The sequence below is a fragment of the Neophocaena asiaeorientalis genome, unplaced genomic scaffold, assembly GCF_003031525.2.
Source record: "Neophocaena asiaeorientalis asiaeorientalis breed wild unplaced genomic scaffold, Neophocaena_asiaeorientalis_V1.1 scaffold605, whole genome shotgun sequence".
NCBI classification, from domain to species: Eukaryota; Metazoa; Chordata; class Mammalia; order Artiodactyla; family Phocoenidae; genus Neophocaena; species Neophocaena asiaeorientalis.
Window position 1 is genome coordinate 394,756 of NW_020172214.1, and position 26,236 is coordinate 420,991.

Below are 26,236 nucleotides of genomic sequence, written 5' to 3' on the forward strand. Positions count from 1 at the left end.
GTCCACACAAAAATCTGTACATGATAGTTTGCAGCTGCTTTATTTGTAATAGCCCCAAACTGGAAACAACCAAAAGGTCCTTCAATAGGTGATAGTTAAACAAGCTGTGGTATATTGAACATGGAATACTACTAGGCAATAGAAAGGAGTAGACTGTTGATACAGGCAACAACTGGGATAGGTCTCAAGGGCATTATGCCCCTGAAAAAAGCCAGTCTCCTAAGGTCCTATACTCTATGATTCTGTTTAACATTTTCAAAATGACAGAATTATAGAGATAGATAATAGTGCTTGCTAGGGGTTAGGGATGGTAGGAGAATGGGGGCAGATGTGACTCTAAAGAGGTAGCACAAGGGAAATCTTCCTGGTGATGGAATAGTTCTGTGTCTTGATTGTCGTGATGGTTACCTGAATCTACAGATGTGATAAAATGACATTGAATTTGGGGCTTCCTTGGAGGTCTGGTGAGTAAGACTCCACGCTCCCAATGCAGGGGGCCCAGGTTCAATCCCTGGTGGGAGAACTAGATCCCTCATGCCGCAACCAAGAGTCTGCATGCCACAACTAAAGATCCTGTGTACCGCAACTGAGACCCAGTGCAGCCAGAAAATAAATAAATAAATGAAAGAAAAGGGGAGAAAGCAAAACAAACAAACAAAAAAACTCACAAGTTAAAAAAACAATGACATAGAATTTCCAGGCATATGTATCAATATTAACTTCCTGGTTTTGATATTGTACTATAATCATGTAAAATGTACCCATTGGAGGAAACTGGGTGAAGGGTACCTAGGAAGTTTCTGTATTTCTGCAACTTCCTGTATAATTATTTTAACACAAAAAGTATTTTTAAAATCCTCCCAGAGTTATGTAAAATCCATAGACTATATATTAGTTATTCTTAACAAGGTAAAAAACATTGTTTTAATGAATTTATGCCCTAAAATGCATATTAAGAGCCTGGGTTCTGGTGTCAAGTAGCCTTGAAACTCAGCTCTTTATTTAGCAGCCATAAGTCATGAAAAATAACTTATTGTCTCCAAGTCTCAATTTCCTTTCCTGTTAAAAATATAATCATGGCAATAATAATAATACCTACCTTGTGGCATCTTTACAAAGATTAGAATGAATAATATATGTATTGCTCTTAGCACAGTGTCTGACATCTAAATATACCTCAATAAATGGGAGTTGAAATTAAAAAAAAAAAATTACCACTAGTTAAGTTTTGGTAGAGGAAGAAAAAGCAGATCCAGAATTATCAGAGGATATTTTTAAAAATACTGCTCCTATTCCAATTTTATATGTGTGAAGATGTATTTTCTTCAAGTTCTTCAATCAAACCCCATATCATCATATGTTGAGGATAGAAGCAGACATAGAATCCAGATCTCTTCTTTTTGCAAATATATAAATCAGTGCCATGCCATTTACTAGTTTTTGAAAATATATTGTAATTATGTTATCTATACTAGCATGTAATGATTAATATTTATAATTTTAATGAATCAATAAATATTTTCAAATCTTCTCAGATTTAGTTTTAAAAATGCTAAGTAGCCATCAATATAACTCACATAAACAAAAGCTTTGTAGAGTTCTCCATATATTCTAAGAGTTGTAAATAGATACTGAAACCAAAATATCTTATTGAACAGATCAATTGCTATTGAAGATTATAAAGCAGTCCTATGTATACATGAGACATAGGCAATTTGTCTTTGGTTCCTGAAGTCTCTCAACTCATATTTGTTAAGTGAATAAATACATAAAATAGAATTCTGCTTTTTCTTTGTAGTGTTTATTGCTAATGAGTGGCGGCATTTTCACCAAGATTTGTCCCAACGAAGTGAAAACTCCAAAGACCAAATGCCTGACTCTATATTTACAAGAGGTATGTTATTAATTTGCTCCTTAAAGATCTTCTAGGACCTTAAGTTGAATTATTGGAAAATGATATTATCCCTTAGCAAACAGCCATTTTCCACAGCAGTGAATTCAAATGATGAAAAAGTGAATGAAAGCTGTCTATTATGAGTAAATACACATCATGAAGACTAGTAACCTATGCCAAATCATAAGGGAAGTTGGGATGACTATTGAAGATTGCAGAGAAGACAGGGGTGGGGAAAAAGAGAAACATATCTTGCGTATATAGTAGGAGCTAGGTATGCGTACATCCTCACAATAGCCTAAATATGTAATTATTAAATACATTTTTTAAATGAGGGAGAAGATACTCATAATGTTAGAATTGATGCTCAAATATATTGCTATATGCCTTCAAAATTAGTATTTCAATCCATTTTAAAAGGTCCTGTCCCAGCATGGGATGTTTTTCATCTCTCTTTCTCTAGTGTTGCTTTCTAAAGTGGTGTTTGCCAGTACATAATACCAGCACCTTTTAATTCATAACGCAGCTGACATGTGTCTTAAATAAATTACTTTTGCAACATTCACGTATGGCAAGAACAATTTGCATGCCAGTACAACTGGTAGAAGCGGGAAGAATTGGAAGAGTCGTTTAAAAATGTATAAATACATGGGGACTGACCATTTTTATTTTTACAGAGAGAGCTCCAGGGTATATTACTAACACATTTGTTGCTAAAAGTTTACTGAGTATCAAGCAATAATATCCCCAAACTTTAAACTACGTATTCAGTTTTTAAGGGTTTTTTTTTCTGAAAAAATATACAACCGTGAGTTTCTACCACACAGATGTCTGAACAATGTCAATGGGTCTAAAAAACTTGTTTCTGCAAAAAAATTAAAATGCTCCCTAATGCTCAAACAGTCATAGTTTCTAGCAGGCTCTCACTGCACCCTGACTAGAGAGCTTCTAATGACCAGATAAAATGAATGTATTCTGGTCTTGCCACCCTTCAGCTTTGGGAAGCAAAGTACTGATTAAGAATTTAAAAGGCATTTGTATATATAGGAATTAAGCTTGACTTGTTTTTTGTGAACCTAACACATAAGTATTAACTCATCCCTGAGAGCAGCTTCTTCCCTAGAATCTTAAAAAACATGCTTGCATATCCACAAAGCCTTCTCCATAATATAGCATTTTTTCAGGCTTTTAAAAAAGGTAACATTATCTCCTAGTAAAAGAATCACAATTCGAAGCAAACCCACTTGGAAAATAATATGCAGGACACTTGTTCGAATTTCTTACATGTAATAGGAAGGGTCCTATTTGCCCTAAGAACTTGGAGTAAAGAGAAAAAAACGTTATTCTTCAAGTCAAATGAGTTGAATCAGTTCGTTCAACTAGAAGAAGACAGGTTGTCTCCTAAACTCATTAGAATAACTACTTCACTGAAGACGGTGCATCAGCTTAATCAGTGAATATTAAATATCTCAAGACTGTTGTGAGGATTAAGTAATAAGACACGTGGGAAATGAGAATGTCTAGCACATAGAGGTTTGTATTATTATTATTATGATCAGGATCATTGCCTGTTCAGAATATCAACAAGGTTGGCAAGGTGATAATTCTGGGGAGTTAAGTAATCCGGGCTCAGAAAGGTTCTCATGATCTGGATGAACTCTTTCTAAAACCCTCCACCTCATTCTGCGTCAGTGTACACCAAACTATACCAAGCTACTCAGCTTTCTGATTCTCTTAGAATTGGTAAAGAAGGTGTGCAGGGGAGGCCTTGAGCCTTCCCATCACTAGAATGTCTCACCTCACTTAAACAATCTCCTTAGCATTCTTGTTTATACAACAGTTGTCAATGTAATTTATCTTTGAGTTTGTGTGACCATTTCTGGATATGCCAAGAAAGTCCATTTCTTAGGCAGGAAGACTGGAGACCAGATCATCCTTTGAGACGTCATTGTGCCTGGCCACTGGCCTTTCTCTTCAAGTATGCATACTGTTACCTTAAGACTTCATTCAAAATTTCAAAACCCCTATTAACTTTCATGAAAGCCCAGAGCTCATTTACCCATTTTCTAGACTGCTCCTCAAGAAATTCTGGCAAATGAGGAGGTAAGATACTGCCCAGGTAGTCACAATAAAATAGAAAGGGTGAAAGGGCTGCATGAAAAAACGTTCTAGAGAATCATAACAGATGGATTTTTTTAGAAGAGCTCTTATATAAACTAGATTTTTTAGTGGTGTATACTTAAGAGGACAAAACAAGGACCAATTATTAGAAGTCAGTGGAAGACATTTCATGATCCTCCTCAATGTGATGCTTACCTTTCTGCCTCCTATTTAGTCATCAAGAGTTTCTGATACTCCATACTCTAGAGTCTAGAAGAGTTTCTGTACTCTAACCAACTCATGTTCATCTCATTCTCCCTGCCTTGGATAAAGCCCTCACCATTCATGATCCTCCCACTCATTAATTAGCTCATTAATTAGTCTTTCTGCATTCTGCTAAGGGCACTAGATTCACATCTTTCTGAAACATAGATAGAATCACATCAAGTTCCTGCTTAAAAACTCCTCTTGACTCCCATTGTCTATAGCAGTGTTTCACACAAGGTATTTAGACATGTTCTTGAAGATATGAACATTAGATCATGACTTTTAAACTTTGGATCTTTAAACATATCTCTTCTACAGGGAAGATATGAATGGTATTTACAAAGAATAAATGTTAGTTTCTTAATTCCCTAGGGATCTGTGGACATATTCTTAGGAGCCTATTTTTTCCCTCTCTGGAGAAGATTTAGAAACATGGGTATTCACGGCATATTCTAAACCTTCTATACCTCTTTGTTATTTCCCATTACAAACTTAATATTCTAGCCATATACATTTTCTCATTTTGTTGTATCTAATCTTATGCTTTCAATACTTCTATTCCACTGCATATGTTATTCCCACAGCTAGAAGTGCCTTTCCTTCTCTGCTCTTCTTGGTGAGAAATTATTGCTTTTTCAAGATTCGGTTCCAATTTCTCCAGGTTGGGAGATGTTTCTGGTTTAGTTCTGGCTTCCTACCTCATTTTATATTGAGCATCATATTGTGTTTTCCTTATGGGTTTGTGTGATGTTTTCTCACTAGCTGGTGAGTTCCTCAAGGTCAGAAACTGTGTAGTAGTCACCTTTTCATGTCTTTGGACTTTTATAATTTCACAGAGTACCAGGTTCATGGAGGACTCTTTAAGTTGAATGCAATTAGATTTTGTCTTAACCTAAAGAACATCCTGTTCTCCTTTATGAGGTAGGTTGATCTCTGTTCTTGAAAGACCACGTAGAGATACTATTATAGGGGGCATCTCAGCAAAATGAGAGATGTTGAACTGAATACATTGAGAAATGTCTTCCAACTATATGTTCCATGGTTCTAAGCTGCACTGTGCTTGGGGCTGAGAACATACCATTAAATTAGAGTCGTTCCTTGTTCCTGCACCTTCTTCTATTTTAGGTATCAGGAGGTATTCATTGCCTTTGCTCTTGACTCCTTGCTTCTGGGAATTCACTCTGAAAAGCAGTAGCTTTTACCTTCAGAAATGCTCCCTCCCCGGGTCTGTCTCAAGAAAGTTCCTCTTCCGTCTTTCCTCCTCCCTATATTTTTCTCTGCACCTAGCACATCATGATTTGTTTTCTCAGGGTGCAGTCTATACTTAGTTTGTAAGCTAATTGTCAGAAAAAGTAATGACCGATAACTGAGTTGTCAAAAACTAATTCCAGTTTAACATAATAACAGCTGCCATTTTTTTGAAGAAATGTTATACGCTCCTTACATATATTATTTAATCCTTACATGAGCCCTCTAAGTTATTATTCTTATCTACATTTTCCAGATGATGAAATTAAGGCCCTGAGAGTTAAATAGCTTACTGAAGGTAACAGATCTAGGAAGTGGTAGAGTTTAGATCAAATCCCAGTCAGTCTGATTGCCTTGAACCACTTCCCTAAACTGCCAGCCCACCCCATTCCCCAATACCCACAGCACTACAATTTTTACATTATCATTATTATAAAGTGTGAAATACGGGACACCATGGGTAGTCAGAGATTTGCACATGAGAAGATTTTTCTTTGAATCGAATAGCCCATACTCCACAGGGACCACCCAATCAGAAGACTACCTTTTATAATGCATACTAATTCTTCTTTGCTTTATGTGTCTCTTTTACACAATTCATAAATCACACATTTTCAATCTTTACTTCAGTATTTAAATCCAAGAGGAAAGCTGAGGTTACATAAATAACTTCCGTAGACAAAAATGCAACAGTTCCTCCATCCCAGGACTGGCTGTGGGAATTTGTTGTATGGGGAATACATCAAATACTTCTTATGAGACCCAAAAGAAAAAAGGGCAGCAATAACTGTGAGGTTCAATCAAAACTGACAATTCAATTCCACCTGCATTTATTGAGAGAAGAGAGTGCAGTGTTTGCCAGTGGCTTTGGGCAGTGTAGGTACAAGGTGAGTCTAGAATATTTTGTTGTACCAGAAAAAAAGAAAGAGCTAAAAAATGATAGGGTAATGAAACAGAGACATAAGAATTGGCTTGAAGGTGTGCCCAATGGTGAAATCTGGGACCGTTTTTGTACAGTGGGGAATCTGGTCCACACGTAAAACAGGTGATCAAATTAGCATCACCAAAGTGACACAGAGGGTCATCGTGTGCCTTCCGATGTTAAATGCTCTTAGAAAGACACGAAACCTCTTCTGTAAAATTCTGGCTAAGAATACATTACCTGGATCCATTCTACTAAAAATTCTATTAAAAACAGTAGCATTCTGTTAAAAATGGGGGGACTGTATTCTCCAAAAATGTGAATCTCGTCAGAAAGAAAAAGGCTGTGGAAATATTTCACATTAAAAGAAGGCTAAGGAGAAATGGCAACTAAATGCCATCTGACCCTAGACTGGACTCTTTTACAGAGAAGAAAATGCTGTAAAGGATATTATTAGTGTATTGGAAAAAATGCAATATAAACAGTAAATTAGATTAAAGCATTACACCTATATAGAATGTACTGAAGTTGATAACTGTTCTGTGGTTATGTAAAAGAATATTTTTGTTCTTGGGAAAAACACACTGAAATATCCAAGGGTAAAGGGTTCTGATCTATGCAATTTACCCTCAGATGGTTCAGAATGAGAGAAAGAGAAAGAAAAAAACAAGTGTAAATGGTAAGTGAATCTCGGTAGAAGGTATATGTGTGGTTTTGTACAGTTTTTATTGTTGTAATTTTTCTGTAAGCTTAAAATTATTTCTAAAGAAGAGAGTAAATAAATGTGTCCCTGATCAGGAAAAACTATTGTTGGTGGCTCAGATCAATGTTTTCTAACATTTTGCTACCAGTAAATAGGCTTCATACAACAGGTATAGACAAACTAAGTGATGGGTTAGGTGCAACTGGAAGAGCCCTAGATATTATTTGTTTTCATTTATCAAACACATATTGAACACCTATTATGTGCCAGATAATGTGCTATAATGTCTTTTCTCTCTTTCTCAAGAAAGCATACTAGACTATGAGTAAATAAGAATAGCTTATTGGAAAAAAAATAATTCACAGATATAACTTATTAGTATTCACAAATTATTGACAATAAATGTGATGTCCTCTACTGACTCTGTGCATTAGAAACTCATTTGAAAGCCACTGGCTGAGTTGACATGGCTCAAGCCAGTTTTCCTTAACTTGAGGCCCAGAGAAGTGAGGCTCCCCTACCTTCTTTCTGTGATCAGCCCATGTTCCTTAATAACAAAGTTCATGCTTTCTCACTGTTAGAAAATCTGCCTGAATAACCTATAATGTACTACAATTCCCTTAAGTATGGAGCCCCACTTTATAATGTCATTAAGTCAGCATCTGGAATCCTGCTATTAACCCCTGCACAGTCCAACAGGATGCCCAATGCACCCACGTGGTGAATACCAACTTGTCTGTGTGCCTTCGTCTTAGTCTGTAGGCTCAGAGACTCCTGGGCACCAGGCATTGCCTTCTCTTGTTATATTATTGAAGGACTAGCTTGATATTTTCAACCTTCAAGAAACGCTCAACTCACTCAGGGTCATCAGGGTACAATGGAAAGGACTCTTGGATTTTGGCACTTGCCAAATCTAGAAACAGATTTAGCTCTGCCACTTACAGAATGGGTGGTAGACAAATTACTGATATCTCTGATCCTGTTTCCTCTCTTTAAATTGGAAATAATGATGCTATCTTCCTCAGAGGATGGTTGTAAGAATTAAGTGAGATGGTACTATACAGAATCTTTGGCACAGTGCCTTGCACATAGAGATTACTTGGAGAACGTTAATTACTAATATTATTTAAGGAAAATAAACACAATTTTTATTCTAATAGCTGCGCCGAGGTTCCTCTTTAGGGTGACACTCTCCTTGTTTAAATCGCTTCTGAGGTAGAGCAAGGCCCTAAGAACTTCTGGATTAGAAAAATATAAGGAAATGAAAGAGACAGAGACACTATTCTGCACAGCTGAGCAACAGAAATTAGAGGACAAAGCAACAATCACAATGACAAGAAACAAACAGAAAAAGTTAAGGAGGAAGAAATAGGAAAAGAGAAAATTTTGTCTCCATAGTAGGGTGCCAAAGAGTTTTTAGGAGGTGGAATGTCTAGTGTTAAATTTTGAGTTATCTGCCTTGCCAGAATTGGTCCCCTATGTCTCCCCAGAACTCAGATTAAATCTGTAACTTGAATGAATATTCCTATTTTTTGTTTGTTTGTAGGTTTGTTTCCATAATGAAAATTGAGACGGCAGAGATGGGTTTCATGACTCAGTCAGCACTGAGCAGAGAAGAATGAACAGATGCTGAAGGGAAGATGAAAGCAAAGTTGAGAGCTTTTCAGAAAAGTAGGTAGGCCTTAGAAGTGACTATGATAAGGAATCTCTGACGAAACACAGAAATCTTGAGGGTTAACGGGATGGGGCCTTAACCTTACATGGGATTTTACCCTTATTATAGTTAAAAGAACAGACTTGTCTCAAAGAGGCTAGCATTCAGAATATTTTATTTTTTCTTTTCTTTTATTTATTTATTTTTTTACTAGCTCACCTGTTTACTGTAAAAGGATATAACTCAGGAACAGCCAGATGGAAGAGATTCAGAGAGCAAGGTGCAAGCTACAGAATATTTTAAACTAGATAAAAATACTAAAAGTTAGAAAAATATTATAGGTCCACAGTCCTATATCTATAATTCCAAAATACAAAAAGGTCAAAAAATGTATTATTTTGTTTGGCACCAATATTTTTTTAGTGGAAAACCTGACTTTATTCTCCATTAGGCTGTCTCTTGTCTCAATTTATTGACCTGGTGGGTACTTTCATACATTTTTCTGAAGAGTTATTCATGTTTCAGATTATGTGTGCCCCCCCATACTCTCCTAGGGTTATTGGCCATATATGTACACATGCCACATGCCCTACTCAACTCAGAAAATTCTGAATTCTCAAACACTTCTGGACCCAGGATTTTGGATAAGAGATTATAAACATGAATTCAGAAAAAAAGAAAATGTAAATGAGTGGAAAAAAGGAGATTACCTTCCAGTGTATTTCTAAAGCTGAAGTTGGCAGCTTTATCCATGGAACCCGATTCATACTGGGTCAAACTCAGGCAAAATTCCACATCAGCAGAGGAGGGGAGCCTTGGGGTCCTGGCTTTGTCGTGATTTCCAGGATTGCGCAGTATCGGTCCCTCAGACGTCCCATTGCATAAAGTGTGACGGCTGTTGTACTCCTCCAATTGGCTGCAGATAACCTGCACAAAATGCCTTTATGTTAAAGGGGTGTTGTCTCCACCTCTAAGTCAAAGGGGGAAGGTAGGGAGGTTGAGGTTCCTGATTACCATACTTGGATTTCTAATTACCAGGAGAGCAATGTTTTAAAGTAAATTATTGAAGGAAACAGCTTTCTGAGGGTTGCAGAATAACCCATGAATGTTAAAATTCAGAACAGAGTTCTAGTCTTGAATCTACCACTTGAGAAAATAAATTAAATACCATAGGTCTCCCCTGTATCGGACTGCGGGGAAGATGGTGGAAGAGTAAGACGCGAGATCACCTTCCTCCCCACAGATACGTCAGAAATACATCTACACGTGGAACAGTTCCTACAGAACACCTACTGAACGCTGGCAGAAGACCTCAGACCTCCCAAAAGGCAAGTAACTCCCCATGTACCTGGGTAGGGCAAAAGAAAAAACAATAAACAGAGACAAAAGAATAGGGATGGGGCCTGCACCAGTGGGAGGGAGCTGTGAAGGAGGAAAGGTTTCCACACACTAGAAGCCCCTTCGCGGGCGGAGACTGCGGGGGGCAGAGGGGGAAGCTTCGGTGCCGCGGGGGAGAGCACAGCAACACGCGTGCGGAGGGCAAAGTGGAGAGATTCCCGCACAGAGGATCGGTTTGGACCAGCACTCATCAGCCCGCGAGGCTTGTCTGCTTACCCGCCGGGGCGGGCGGGTCTGAGAGCTGAGGCTCGGGCTTCGGTCGGAGCGCCAGGAGAGGATTGGGGTTGGCAGCGTAAGCACAGCCTGAAGGGGTTAGTGCGCCACGGCTAGCCGGGAGGGAGTCCGGGAAAATGTCTGGAGCTGCGGAAGAGGCAAGAGACTTTGTCTTCCCTCTTTGTTTCCTGGTGCGCGAGGAGAGGGGATTAAGAGCGCCGCTTAAAGGAGCTCCAGAGACGGGCTCGAGCCGCGGCTAACAGCGCGGACCCCAGAGGCGGACATGAGACGCTAAGGCTGCTGCTGCCGCCTCCAAGAAGCCTGTGTGCGAGCACAGTTCACTATCCACACCTCCCTTCCGGAGAGCCTGTGCAGCCCGTCATTGCCAGGGTCCCAGGATCCAGAGACAACTTCCCCGGAAGAACGCACGTCGTGCCTCAGGCTGGGGCAACGTCACGCTGGCCTCTGCCGCCGCAGGCTCGCCCCGCATTGTGCCCCTCCCTCCCTGCGGCCTGAGTGAGCCAGAGCCTCCGAATCAGCGGCTCCTTTAACCCCGTCCTGTCTGAGCGAAGAACAAAGAATTGGTACAGCCACTATGGAGAACAGTATGCAGGTTCCTTAAAAAACTACAAATAGAACTAACGTATGACGCAGCAATCCCACTACTGGGCATAAACCCTGCGAAAAACATAATTGAAAAAGAGTCATGTACCAAAATGTTCATTGCAGCTCTATTTACAATAGCCAGGAAATGGAAACAACCTAAGTGTCCATCATCAGATGAATGGATAAAGAAGATGTGGAACGTATATACAATGTAATATTACTCAGCCATAAAAAGAACCGAAATTGAGTTATTTGTAGTGAGGTGGATGGACCTAGAGTCTGTCATACAGAGTGAAGTAAGTCAGAAAGAGAAAGAGAAATACCGTATGCTAATACATATATATGGAGTCTAAGAAGAAAAAATGTCATGAAGAACCTAGGGGTAAGACAGGAATAAAGACACAGACCTACTAGCGAATGGACTTGAGGATATGGGAAGAGGGAAGGGTTAGCTGTGACAAAGTGAGAGAGTGGCATGGACATATATACAGTACCAAACGTAAAGTAGATAGCTAGTGGGAAGCTGCCGCATAGCACAGGAACATCAACTCGGTGGTTTGTGACCACCTGGAGGGGTGGGATAAGGAGGGTGGGAGGGAGGGAGATGCAAGAGGGAAGAGATATGGGAACATATGTATATGTATAACTGATTCACTTTGTTATAAAGCAGAAACTAACACACCATTGTAAAGCAATTATACTCCAATAAAGATGTTAAAAAAAATACCATAGGTCTCATCTAGCAAATGGGGATAATAATAACTACTTCATATAATTGTTGTCAAATATTTATTTGGTGGGAAAATTAATTTGACAGTCATCTCTTAAATATCCATTGTGTGACTTTCATATGCCCTTGAAGCTAACCATGGCCCAGAGTTTAGGTCTGTACACTCTTCTTTTATTTCTCTCTGTATCTTCTTCTTTGTCTCTGACGACCAGTTTCATGGCTTACAGGCCACTATATGATAAGAACTTCCTAATTCCTATCTGAAGTTCAAAAAACTCCTCTGAACTCTAACCCTGTATACCCATCTCCAACTTCATATTTCAATGTTATCTCACAGGCATCTCAAATGGAACACTTAAAAATCAAAAATTTGTTCCTTTGTAATAGCCTATAAGGGAAAAGAATCTGAATAAAAAAAGATATATAGGTATGTAAAACTGAATCACTTTGCTGTACACGTGAAACTAACACAACCTTGTAAATCAACTATACTTTAAAAAATTAAATTAAAAAAGAATTTTTAAAATAAAAAAAACTTAAAATAAAAAGATTAAAAAAATATTGTTCCTTTCCCTCTATTTCCTATCACATCAACTATCCTTCAGCTTAAACCAGAAGCCCATGAATCTTCATTTTTAAGCCAGAGACTGTTATCATTTGTATTTTGTTCCCCTTTATCCTTCAGATTAAAACCATCAGCCAATCTTGTCAATTCTGCCTCCAGAATACATCTTGAATCTTTATTTGTTTACAAATTCTGTGATCCAACTGCTGAAGTCAGACTGGCTACTCTTCTCTGGGCATCACTCATGCTTCTCCTTTCCACATCTTTGTTCTTGCCTGAGCGTGTTCACTCCTTGCCATTTATCTGATATTCTACCTAATCTTCAAGGCCAAACCAATATTTTGAAAAAAACAGACAGTGTCAACTCTAACTTAAAAAGTAAATCAAAAGGGTCCAACTCTAAAATATGAAGACATTTTAGAAATCCTTCACCAAATTATTTTGCTTACAGCTTCACTTATATGTAGGCAGAAGACTGAACTTTGATAAAATTATGTGACTAAATAAGTCAAAAGGAACTCTTTCAATAAATATAAATATGCTAAGTGATTTAAAAAAACATCATAATTTAACTGGCAGAGTTTTTCTTAGTGGTTTATAAGTTAATTCTTCATCTTAAAATCATTGATGCCTTAGGTTCCATGATGTCAATTAAGCAGGTAGCAAGATATCAGCCTTAAACAAAAGCTAAAACGCAGAGAGTCCACACTGCCATCAGTGAGACTGTTCACATTGGGCACTTAGTCTGTAGGAGGCCTGTGCCCACTGAGTAGATAACATGGTTGTTTGTCAAACTCAAACTTGACTCACTTTAATCTCCCTTGATAAACAGTATCACTTCCTTAAAAAAAATAAAAAGTAATCTCCATGAGGATAACTTTCTTTTTTTTGTTACTGTTTATTCCCAGAATCTATAATAGAGGCTCTATAACAATTTGATGGGAAAATAAGTCAATGGATGAACCAGTGAATCTTCAACTACCAACATGTGTTGCACATCGTTTTTAGCTAGTCCTGTTACTGATACCAACATTTGCCCTAGAAGATATTTCCAACAATATATCGTTTGTATTAAATATATACTGAGGCCCCACTCTCAATAGGGAAGGCATCTCTGTGTACATTTTTTTAAATTCACAAATGACCTTGTAGGTTTATATGATTTTATCCCTATTTTAATGATGAGGAAACTGAGTGTGGAAGAGTATAAAAGGCTAGTAGGATCTAAAACCGTGTATTATGATTAATAATTTTATGGGCAACAGGCAAGGCACATGGAACAATATTTTAAAAGTGAAGTCTTCTTGGTCAGCTGCTTGCACCACAGTTAGGAATAATCAAAACAATCCTATCAGTCTCTGGCTCCAGTGAGTTGGCAATCTATAAGACTGTAAAAGCAAATTAACTCACCATCAGATGGAACTGAATGAGCCTTGCCCCCCCGGGAATGGCTGCTACTGTGTTATACAACAGACACTTAGAGAAGCTTTTAATTTCTGGTCATTAAGATATCATTTATGAATTGAAGTGTTGTGTGTTGGAAAAGAATTAGTTTCCAAATTCATGTAGGTGTGGGCTTCAACTCTGGCTCAGCTACTTACTAGCAATGGGGAAATGAGTATGTTATTTAGGCTTGCTGAGTCTCAATTTCTTCAACTGTAATATGAAATAATAAATATTACATATTAATGTATAACTTATTATATTTATTATATTAATAAAATAATAAAATGCAGTTTCTGGCTCAACAGATGTCAGTTTCTAGTTTTCTTCATACTTCATGACATTCCTCAATCCTTTTATCCATGCATAATTGAGAACTTGAATTGTTAGGTGACTTGTCTAAGGTCATATGATGTTCAGAGCCAGGACTAGAACATTAATCCACAGTCCTCCTGATTCCAAAGCTATATCCAGTAGATTTATGACTGCCTGTAAATGGCTTAGGGATGGTTGAATAAAGCTAACTTAACTTTTGCATTGAGTGTAATATATTGGATTCCTTTAAAATGTCGATTAACTAGACATCACAGCGGGTATATAGATGAAATCATTTTCATTCCTGTTTGAATAATAAACCATATCAGGATATTTTCAAAAGATCCTACTGCCTAAAAGACTCTTACAGCAGACTCGGTTAAATTAGAGAGGTTTGAATGAAACTATTTTTGCTGAAATGCCAACAGCCAAGTGGCTAAATGTTCAGATGACAATGTATTAGTAACAAGGAAGAAATCTACCCCATTTCCAGAAATAATTTGAAAAACTTAATCTCAAATTATTGTTTTTATATTTGATACAGAAGGAGAGGCAGGGTAGAAGAAAGTGTTATCACTATGGTTACCATCATGCAGATTGCAGTCAGACATGCTTTCCAAATTGAGCAAATTACTTAAACTCTCTGAATATCAAGGTTTTTCATCTGTAAATGGGGACTATAACAACTTTTTACGAAGGATCAAATAATTTTACCTAAGTAAAGCATTTAGTATATAGTGCCAAGTACAGAGTGTTTAATAATGGCAGATATTATATTATTATTGAATACAAGACCGTTGGGCAGGCCACCAAATTGTTAACCCTGACTCTGTAACACTGGATGAATAGTCATTATTATAATAACTATCATCAATATATCATATAAAGATATATTATGATAATTTCGGTATATGGAACTCAAAGAATATGTCAGATACTAAACTAGTCATTTTACATTCACAGATTTCATTGAATCCCTTTACTATAATGCTTTAAGATATGTTATTCTAATTTTAAAGAAAAAACGGTCTCAGAATAATTAAGTAACTTGTCCAGGATTTTGTAGCTAAGTAAGTTACAAAAGTCATGTTTTTATGACTCAAAAGACTATACCCTTTCCACTGCATTATTCTATTTTCCATTCCATTTAGTATTTTCATCAACACAGAAAACACACATATATGATAATTGCACCCCATTTTTTTCTGTTGAGAAAAAAAACCAAAGGTCAAAGATTCCAAATAACTTGTCCAATAACATCTGGTAACTAGCAGAGGTAGAATCTGGTAAGTGGCAGAAGTCTTCTGATGATGAATTTGTTCTTTTTCTGTTTCAACACAGGTGACTTATATGATTTGGGGGAAACAGATCAAGCTGTCTCAAGTCAAATGAAAAAAGGGAGATATAGAAAGAAGAAACAGATGTATTCATGGAGAAAGTGAACTTAGTGTTCTCTTAAACATAAAAAATAGCGACAAACAACCAGTTATTAAAAGCTTTAGGAGCAAAAATTCTATCATGACATTAGAGGTTTATCTAAATAAAAATGTAAACCCTATGACATTCCACAGAATCTTTTTCATAAAGAAAAAGAGAAGCTGTTAATTCACTGAGCTGTTGCCATGGTTACCTAAACCCATGACTCGCTGCTGAAAAGTAACTTTTTTTTTCTTCCTACTGTTTGCTTCCATGTGATATGCTTTTCACCTGATGAGTGAATTCCCTGGTCACACTTCACTCATGCCCATCATCTTGGAAAAATTTTTCTCTTTATTTTGATCCATCATGACAGCTACCCTTTCCTTCTTACGGCTAGCTTATCTGCTGCTTGCATAACATTGGATCTAACTGTGTTGAGCATAGGTATTTGTACTTTAATGTTCACCCCCCACCTCCAAAAATAATGGACTGCTTTAATTGACGACAAACATGCTTCTAGTTTAAAAGCTCTTGGCATTAAACAAACCAAAAAATAAAGGAACAAATATACAAAAAAAGCATGTGAATTCTGAATATAGGCTTTCTATGAAGACTAACATTAAGTACATAAGTTTTAATATATTATTTTATTGAATAAAAAACCTTACCAGTAAATATTATTAATCTCAATTAAGTAACACTCAGGTTGTAACTTGCCTGATCTTCTCTATGTGTGCTTCCATTTTTGCATGCACACACACACATACACACACACACATAAGCCTAGAGAGAGCTACACAAAATGTTTTATTCCAGACAATAAGTTACTGCTTATTTTGGTATAATTGTGTCCTTGGCCTTGGGGATCCAGTGCTATAAATTATGGCTTAATGTTCTAGAAATCTAGCTATGTCTATGCAGAGTTTAATTTTTTATGTGTGTTAGCACTGAAGCTAACAATTCTATGATTTTCAATTTTGTTCAACATATATTGACAAAGCCCATTCCATGTATATATTATGTTCCTGACTCTGTGGACATAAAGATCAATTAGAAATGGTTTCTACATTGGAGCAGATGGCAGTCTGTTAGACAAAGATAGGTTTGAAAACAATTACATGTATTGAAGAATTATAGGTACTATGATACAAATCTGTACAAAGTATAATGATAGTGCAAAAGGGTGAAGGTCAATTCTTCCTGAGTAAGGGATGTGGATAAATAAATGTCTAATGGAATAATTTCACTCTAACATGAATGAAAAGGACTACATCAGAATATCTGCCCCAGTTGTCTGTGCAACTGAATTTTAAGGAAGTTAAAGTGACTACAAGTCAGAATTTACATCCATAAATTATTGGCTTGTTTTATCCATTCCAAGCCTAAATGGCTCCTTAAAAATAGGAAACAACATGGTTAACTTGAAATAGCATTGGAGTCAAAGGCACTGGGTTTTAGTCCTCAGCTGTGTGACCTTAGACAAATTATCCTAGCTTTCGGGGTCTCACTATCTTCTTTTACAAAATATAGGCAGTACACTACATACCACTGAAGGTCTCTTAGCTCAGAGTTAATAAATCCTATGAGTTAATAAATCTAAAAACTCTATTTTTTTGTGTGTCAAGTAAAAGATATCTGAAACCAAGAAAAAGCAGGAGGCTTTGTACCAAAGGGGCTGAGTCTAACTAATTAAGAAGATATTAATGAACTCACCAAGTCTGGAAGATATTTGGTCTCATCATCTCACATAAAACAGTCTAGTTCTTGATTTGAGTGTTCAATTCAGGCAAAAGCATTTAAACTAGTGGTGTGTTTATTATAGAGCCTGAGTTTGTAAAGTGAAAGAGATACCAAAACAATTTCCGTGTTAATTAAATCAGTGATTCTTAGTGCTGGCTGTGCATTAGAATTACAGAAGTTTTTAAAAATACAGATGCTTGGACTTCACAGTGGACCCCCTGACTATGATTTTCTGGCAGAAGGTAGATGGGTGGAGCACATGCAATTTTTTAAGCTCCTAAGTGATTTAGAAGGTCCTGAGAACGGCTGAATTAAGTCAATATAAATAACTGATCTTCATTTTTAAAGGACTATAACCAGAGAAGCTCTGCAAAGGAATGGAAACAGCCAACTAGAATTGGGTTTGACTGTCACCTCACACAATGACACCACTCACGGTAGGTGAACCTAAATGTTCACTCATTTCACCTTCCTTATTTAAATCGTCATTTGCTCATTTTTCTTCAATGATCTTTGTCCTCTGTATTTCCTAATCTTATTTTTAACACCAGTTACTACACTGTAGTTTAATCATAGAACAATATCGAATCTAATGTTGTAACAATTTCAACTTAGTGTTTACCTACTAGACCCAAAAAGTTTTATTTAGAAGTAAAACTGGACACAATTGTAAAGGAGAAAAAGACAGGAACAATTTCCACTCAATAATCAATAAATGAATAGAAAAAATTAGAAACATAATTTAGGTACTTCCAAGAAACCTACATCTAATGTAATTAATATCAATTAGTATTTGCCTATTAAGCTTTAGTGTGGATGTTGTAACTTTTTGGTAATTTAGATAATTCTCCAGTTTTTCTGGGTCAAGAGAAGCATTTTCAGCACTATAACTGACTGATAATCCCGCATCCAAGCTTAACCGCATTTTAAGCAGTAACGGAGGATGTGAGAGTTAGATGAGATTAAGGTAGGAGGTCTGAAGGCTTATTGAAATAGATTTTTTTTTTGAAGCACAATTTTTCCAGCCTCTCCTGCACAAATACACTCCTTTCTCTTGGTAAATAGCTGACATTAGTGACACAAGACATTACAGTGGTCATTTTCAATGAGCTTCAATAGGCTCCATTTGGAAGTTGTGTGAACTTAGTGCAGGGGGGCGGGTGGGAAGCCATCCACATTTCAAAATTGCAGAGCGCCGGGTAAGAATGCAAGATTCTTCCCATCTCATTTAAATATTGGGGTTTAGTTCCATAAAGCACTGCTAGTCAAAAGTGCTGTATTAGAAATGTTTGGAATACAGGCAGAAGAATATTCCTTCCACCTATGGTTTTAAAATGATAAATAATTAAAAGCATATTTCTTTGGCTACCTTTTGCTCCTAATCCAGAGTGGAAAAAAATCAGAATAGGAGAAACAGAAATTAAACTTCAAAATAACAATAACAATTATCTTGTGCCTCAAAAGTTTGCACATATTTTGGAAGAAATTATAATTTCTTCTGCATCTTATTGAAAAGTGAGGTAGGATGGCCAGATCCTTTCAACATCATAGCAGACATGTCCTTGGAAATACTGGGTTGGCCAAAAAGTTTGTTTAGGTTTTTCCATAAGATGTTACAGAAAAACCCGAACGAACTTTTTGACCAACCCAATATTATAGGGTTGTCACGCAGCCAGGCTATCTGAGAACAAATCTTGTCTCTGCTACTTACTAGTTCTGCGATCTTGTACAAGTTACCTAATATCTTTATACCTCAGGTTGGTTTTCTTTTAAGTCTTTGAGATGGGGAATGATTAGTAAGGATATTAAATGAATTAAGGCACATAAACACAACAGGGGCTCATACATGCTAATTGATCGATGAATATTAGCTATTTTCATTATTTACCTGTTTGAGCCTCAAGGTCTTCATATATTTTTTTAAAAGAAAATTTAATCTAAGTAATATTCCCCAAATTTTGCTGATGGTGATAATCACCATAGACATTTAGGAAATGAGGTCTTCCCAGGAACCTCCTTTGAAGATTCTTATCAGTGGGATTCCTGGGATAAAGATAGGAATTTGTATTTTTAATTTGTGCAATGTATACATTTTATTGTGAAGAAAATTTCAGAAACATTGACCTAAATCATTTATTTACCTAATCATCTAAGTATTCGTTCATCAATTGGTTCAACAGATAACTTCATGAGCTCTTACCATTTGCCAGGCACCATCCCAGGTGCTAGGAGATACAGTGATGAACCAAGTACTTTTTATTCATTAGATTTTAGGAACCAAGTAGAGGATATTAGACAAATAACCACAAAAATCTCTTTGGAACTACAATTGTGAAGTGTGCTATAAAGGGAAAATACAAGGTATGTTGAGAGCTCTTGACAGGGAAAGTTTTCTAGGCTTGGCAGGAGACAGAGAGATGGGAAAGGTGTTTATGAAGACCTTCCAGAAGAAGTGGTTGCTACTGCAGTTTTATGCTCTGATAGTGTATGTCCGGCACATCTTACCTGCCAAGAGGAGAAGAAGGATGCTGGGCTGAGTAGATTAGGGTTTGCAGGGTTGCGCCCTCCCATGTACTCATCTGTGCAAATGTCACAGTTTTCTGCATCTCGCCAATCCCAGTATGGGAGAGTGAAGTTCTCATCCCCTGTCAGCTTCTGGATTTCTTTTTCCCACAGCAGCAAGAAGAGTCTATGCCAAGGCAGGAAACCTGGTGCTTCATGAGCAAAATCAATGTCTCTCCAGATTTCAGAGCCCCCAAGTAGTGCGTCCCTTGACACATAATAATGCATCCAGACAAAGAGGTCATAAACGTTGATGTCATTAAACAGAGGCGTTGATCCATTATTCATTTGGCCATAGGTGCCTGTGGGGATGACATAGTCCGCGCTGGTAGTATGTTTCGCTAAAGTGAGGTAGGCAAGAAATTTGTTCTTCTCTGGGACACTCAAATCAAAGATGTTTCTTCTCACCAAAAGTCGCCTCTCTGTGCAGGTGGGTCCCCAAAAGCCAAACTTACAATTTCCACAATTGAATCCCATGAAGTTGCCAAAGCACTGGCAGGTCCGATTATAAAAGACGGAGGGCCAAGACTCCCGGTCGTCCACCCCTGCGAAGGGGAACTGAGGTCCAAGTGGTGCCTTGGACAGAATGATGTCTTGGCAGGAACCCCGGCCTGAAAGCTGTCCACAGGGACTCCCATCACCCTCCCATGGTGGGCAGCATTCCTTCTCCATCAGGTTCTTAGAGGAGGCACAGGCTCGAGGGAAATGGCCAGCAGAGGTCTGGAAAGTCCACAGCAGGCAGTACAAAGCAGCCAGGAGCATTCTTCCTCTAGTTCTCATAAGGTCTGCCTGAGCTGGTTAACTGAGCCACACACTTCTCTTTCCAGCTAACCCTTCAGTGACTATCACATGTTTTGGCTAAGACCTATATAATACCACTCCCACCTCCAGCATCAAACACTCTCAGTCTTTATCTTAAGCTTTCATCTTCTGAAAAACCACATGACTAACCTTTCCTTGGAGTTGGCATGTATCCCACCAGTGGGATAGGCCTACATTAAAGTGAGAAACACTATTCACCATTAATAGTTTAATTCTTATGGTTAGAATGATAATAATAATAATACCACCTGATCTAAATAAACCCAGTTAATTGACTATAAAATTAGTGATGATTTAAATTTGCAAATGAGAAGCCATGTCAGGAATAGAGCTTCTTTTATTAAGAAAAGGCAGGCAGTGTTAGAGATTTTGGGTGCAAGATGGTTTCTCAAAGACCATAAATAGGCCACAGCATTAGTAGAATTCGTCTTTGCAGAAAGAGACACTTTTCAGAGCCTAGAGACTATTTCTTATATCTGAAGGTTATTTATTTATTTTATTTATTTTTTTTTTTGCGGTATGCTGGCCTCTCATTGTTGTGGCCTCTCCCGTTGCTGAGCACAGGCTCCGGACGCGCAGGCTCAGCGGCCATGGCTCACGGGCCCAGCCGCTCCGCGGCACGTGGGATCCACCCGGACCGGGGCACGAACCCGTGTCCCCTGCATCGGCAGGCGGACTCAACCACTGCCAGGGAAGTCCTGAAGGTTATTTATTTTATACAAAGTATCAGAAGAAAAATTTTTTTCTGATACACTTCCTGATTATCTTGATGCTAGCTGCTTGCTTGCTGTCTAATCGCTCATTTTCTGACTATCATTAATGAGAGGTCACTTTGATAGCTGGGTGGTCTGCTTTATTTTGGAAACTTTTACTAGTGAATATTCCAAAGGAAACTCTTTTTTTTTTAATTGAAGTATAGTTGATTGTCAATATTATATTAGTTTCAGGTGTACAACATAGTGATTCAATATTTTTATAGATTATACTCCACGTAAATTTATTATAAAATATTGGCTATATTACCTGTGCTGTACAATGTATCTTTCTGGTTTATTTATTTTATATATAATAGTTTGTATTTTTCTTATTTTAATGCTTTAACGATCTTGTTTAGCCCATAAGTTCTGGACATCAGGAATTCATTTGAAATTTTGTTTGCAATATGGTCTTGCAAAGGAGTTCTCAATGTAGTGAGAGAGTGAATAAGGACTGATATATTTATTCAACAAATATTTATTGATCATGCAAATTTTTTCAAGATTTTTTTCTGTGTGTATAGTGAGCTAGATAAATTGAAATGCATGGATAAAAATATTATTTTACCACTACACTAGTTTTCAAATGAGTAGTATAGAAAATAAGAACATCAGACTTTTAATGGAGGGACATATTTGTGAACTGAGGATACTGGAAAGGATTGCACAGTTTTGGATAATGGTATGCAAATTTTATTATGGGAGTACCCCTTGAGCCAAACTTTGAAGGATAGACATAAGTTGGAAAGACAAATGAGAATGGAGACAATACTTCAGGCAGGAGAAACTGTAGAGAGGTGAGAGCTGTACTTCATCTGCTGAGTTGGAGAATTAGCTTCAGATATGCCCCCATGCGATAGGGAATTAAACCTGGGCCCAATCCATGGAGGGGCTTAAAAATCAAGTGGTTTGTACTAAGGTGAGTTGAAGAGTTACAGGATGAGAGTAGTCAAGTCAAAGTTGCCCCTGTGAGACTTCCTTCCTTATCCTGCTCCATACTTAAAGGTGGTGGTCCCCTGAACTTGAGGAACAAGTGAGAGAAAGTGAAAGCTCTGAGGAAAGCAGCAGTGTCTGCAGTCTTAGCTGTAGGGTTCCAGGGAAGGTCATCACTACATGTGATGCTGGAATGTCAGCCTTTCTGCTCTCTACCCATTCTGCTGGAATTTTTCTCATTATTTAAAAGAAACATCAAGTCTCCTTCCTACAACTCTCTTGAGACTCAAAGCAGCCCTTTTAAGTAGAAGGAGCAGTGTGTGTGAGAAGAAGAAGAGAAGAGAAGTTTCCATGGAAATGCCGCCTCTGGCTGGGATCAGGAAGTCATCACATGATCTCCACAAGGAGGCTTAATCTTTTTTCTTCCTTCTTTCAGAGCCACAGAGAGATTAACACAAGGCTTCTTGTCCCTGGGGAGTCTTAGTTCTGTGTTACTTATAACCACATGTGGCCTTTTATAATTCTGTTGCATCTACTTGCAGACAGAATTTAACTTCTCATGTTCAGTTTAATTAAGAAGTTTGCTTTATATCTGCCTCCCATCAGGCTTCCCAGTGAATAACTTAGAAAGCTTCCATCACACCACTAGGCTTCTGTGTCTACTCTCCCAAGTCTCTTTTTCATAATCTTCAGAGCATGCTTAGAGGAATGGCTAAAATGTACTTTGTCCTCTTAGTTTCCTTCACAAAGTTGATATCCTGACATCGACAGACCTCCTTATTACTCTCAAATATAGGACACTATCTCCTCTGGCCTATTTGTAAAACTGTCTTATTGTTAATACAAACTTCTTGAGAGAAATGTCTATTGGTACAGCCACTATGGAGAACAGCATATAGGTTGCTTAAAAAACTGAAAATAGAGCTACCATATGATCCAGCAATTCCACTCCTGGGCATATATTTGGAGAAAACCATAATTCAAAACATACATGCACCCCAGTGTTCATTGCTGCACTATTTACAATAGCCAAGACATGGAAGCAACTTAAATGTCCATCAACAGATGAATGGATAAAGAAGATGTGGTATATACACACACACACACACACACACACACACACACACACACACACACACAGAGACACACACACACTGGAGTATTACTCAGCCATAAAAAGAATGAAATAATGCCTTTTGCAGCAACATGGATGGGGACCTAGAGATTATCATACTAAGTGAAGTAAGTCGGACAAAGACAAATATATGGTATCAATTATATGTGGAATCTAAAAATTTTTTAAATGATACAAAGGAACTTATATACAAAACAGAAATAAACCCACAGACATAGAAAACAAACTAATGGTTATCAAAGGGGAAAGGGGGTGGAGGGATAAATTAAGAGCTTGGGATTAACATATACATACTACTATATCTAAAATAGATAAACAACGAGGACCTGCTGTATAGCACAGAAAACTATATTCAATAATTTGTAATAACCTATAAGGGAAAAGGATCTGAAAAATTATATATTTTATAGTAACCTATAAGGGAAAAGAATCTGAAGAATTATCTATCTATCTACCTATATCTGAATCTCTTTGCTGTACACCTGAAACTAACAGTGTTACAAATAAACTCTATTTCAGTTTTAAAAAAAAACACAAACTTTTAAAATGTCAAACCGCATTTAGATTGCTTCCTCCCTGAACTCTAGATGTACATTCACTAGGTGCCTCTAGTTTTCAGAATTTGAAAGTGTCTGTTCTATCCTGAGAGATTATTTTACGAGCTGACACCTGAGCTAATGTGAGACTCTATTAACCAGAATTAGGGCCTCTGTAAATATTCTGCAGTTATTTGTGGAGCATCAATTATCAAGCATACAACGAGAGGTAGGGATGCTATGGTAAGCACAACAGAGAGGTTTCTACCCTCATGCAACATATAGCCTATTAAAATAATGTCTTAATTTTAGTAATTTTAATAATATTTATAACTATGCATATTTTAAATAACTTTTTACTTGATTAAATTTACTATATATCGTTGATTCATTAATATTGAATTCCTGGCCAACAGCACTATGGCTCATGCCTGAACAATGCTTACCTATATATTTTCTTTAAGGCACATTCCTTGTGCTTAGAAACACTAGACAGCACATAAGCACCATGCTTGGAGCCAATTTTGGGCCATAAAATTACCAACAAAAAGCACAGACATGACACTAAATAGATCATGGGAAGAACATTCGTTTATAGTATGAGAGCTGAAATGAGAAGGCAGTGCATAATTTTGCAGACCTCATGCACGTTGAGTGACTCCAAATTCTTTGTGGCTCTGCATATATCTGTGAATGAGCGTAAAAATGTTGTAAATATTGATTTGAAGTTTTCCAATTTTAGCAAGTGGAAAATATACTTCTTAACTTGATATAAAAAATGTTTTTTAAACCTATTAGGAAAGATAGCAAAGGGACCTATTTCGTCTCATGAGGCATAGTTGAGGAATGCTTTCTGACAGAAGTTATATTTCAAGTGACAGCTGAAAGTTTAGTAGAAGTCTGTTTGGTGAAAAGAATAGTAGGAATGTGAGCATTCTGGGCTCAGGAACACAATATGCAGAGGTTCCAACTTGGAAGCAGCATGGCATGTTCAAGGATCCTAAGGAGTTAAAGTGGCTATAACCTCCAAAGCTATGGACACGTGATATAAGTATAGAAGTGTATATATGGATGACATCATAGTCCTTGAAGCGTTTGAAGCAGAGTCTTTATGTAATCATGTGCACATTTAAAACATTTCACTCAAGCTGCTGAGATAAGAACAGATATGGGGTAGGAGCAGGCGTAAAGGTAGAAATAATTCCTAGGAGATTATTGGAGTAACCCAGGCAATCAATTATGTGGCTTGGACCAGAGTGATGATCCCTGTGATGAATATAAGTGAAGGAATTTAAGAGATAGATAAGGGATGAATTCAAGAGGAGGGAGAGGTGAAGAGAAAGAGATTTGGGGTTGACTTCTAGGTTTCTGGTTTGTGCCAATAACTAAAATAAGAAACAATAGAGGGTAAAATGTTTGTGGGAATTGAATATGGGTTCAATTTTTGACATATTGAATTCTAGAGTTTAAGTTATAGTCTAGCCACAAACACTTGTCCTCTCTTTTCTGCTGTTTGCACTGATAATTCACCTACTCACAGGTTTTGATCTAGTCAACCTTGTTCTTTTCCCTCACTCTGATCATTTGCCTTTGCTTTTTTATTTGATGATGGTTTGAACCTTCTTCTCCAGCTTTTTTAGCCCCCCATTCTCTCAATTTTAACAGTAGCTACCATTTAGTGAGTATAAGTAACATAATTAGCTCAGTTTGAGTAGCTACCATTTTTAAATAAATGTAACTATGCAAAAATGTAAAATAGATAGCTAGTGGGAAGCAGCTGCATAGCACAGGGAGATCAGCTCGGTGCTTTGTGACCACCTAGAGGGGTGGGATAGGGAGGGTGGGAGGGAGACGCAAGAGGGAGGAGATATGGGGATATATGTATATGTATAGCTGATTCACTTTGTTATACAGCAGAAACTAACACACAATTGTAAAGAAATTATACTCCAATAAAGATGTTTTAAAAAAAGAGTTAAATATACTCAAACTAGGAAAAATAATATAAGGAATTAACATGTACACATCAGCAAGCTTCTTCAACCATCATCTTTTTCTAGGCACTGTTTCTTCAGTCCCACCCATAAAAAAAAGCAAAAAATTCTTTAGTGTTTTAAAACAAATCTCAGATAACATATCTTGTCTGTAATATCTCGTGTAAATTGTTAACAATTAAGGACTTAAAAATACAACCACAGTAGCAGTACAACACCTCAGACAAAAAGAGAGAAAAATAATTCCTTTATATCATCTGATTTCAAGTTTATGCTCAATTT

General features: G+C 37.3%; 1 protein-coding gene across 1 annotated transcript in view; it reads right to left on the minus strand.

Annotated features, from left to right (window-relative positions):
• Positions 1-20,657, minus strand: part of TYR (tyrosinase) — a 101,119-nt gene extending 80,462 nt beyond the window's left edge. The window contains exons 1-2 of the mRNA XM_024761747.1: positions 19,723-20,657; positions 9,499-9,715 (exon numbers count right to left, since the gene is read on the minus strand). Coding sequence (XP_024617515.1) covers positions 9,499-9,715; positions 19,723-20,559 — 1,054 coding nt within the window. The 5' untranslated portion in view covers positions 20,560-20,657. The remainder of the gene's footprint in view (positions 1-9,498; positions 9,716-19,722) is intronic.
• Between the last annotated feature and the right edge of the window lie 5,579 nt (positions 20,658-26,236).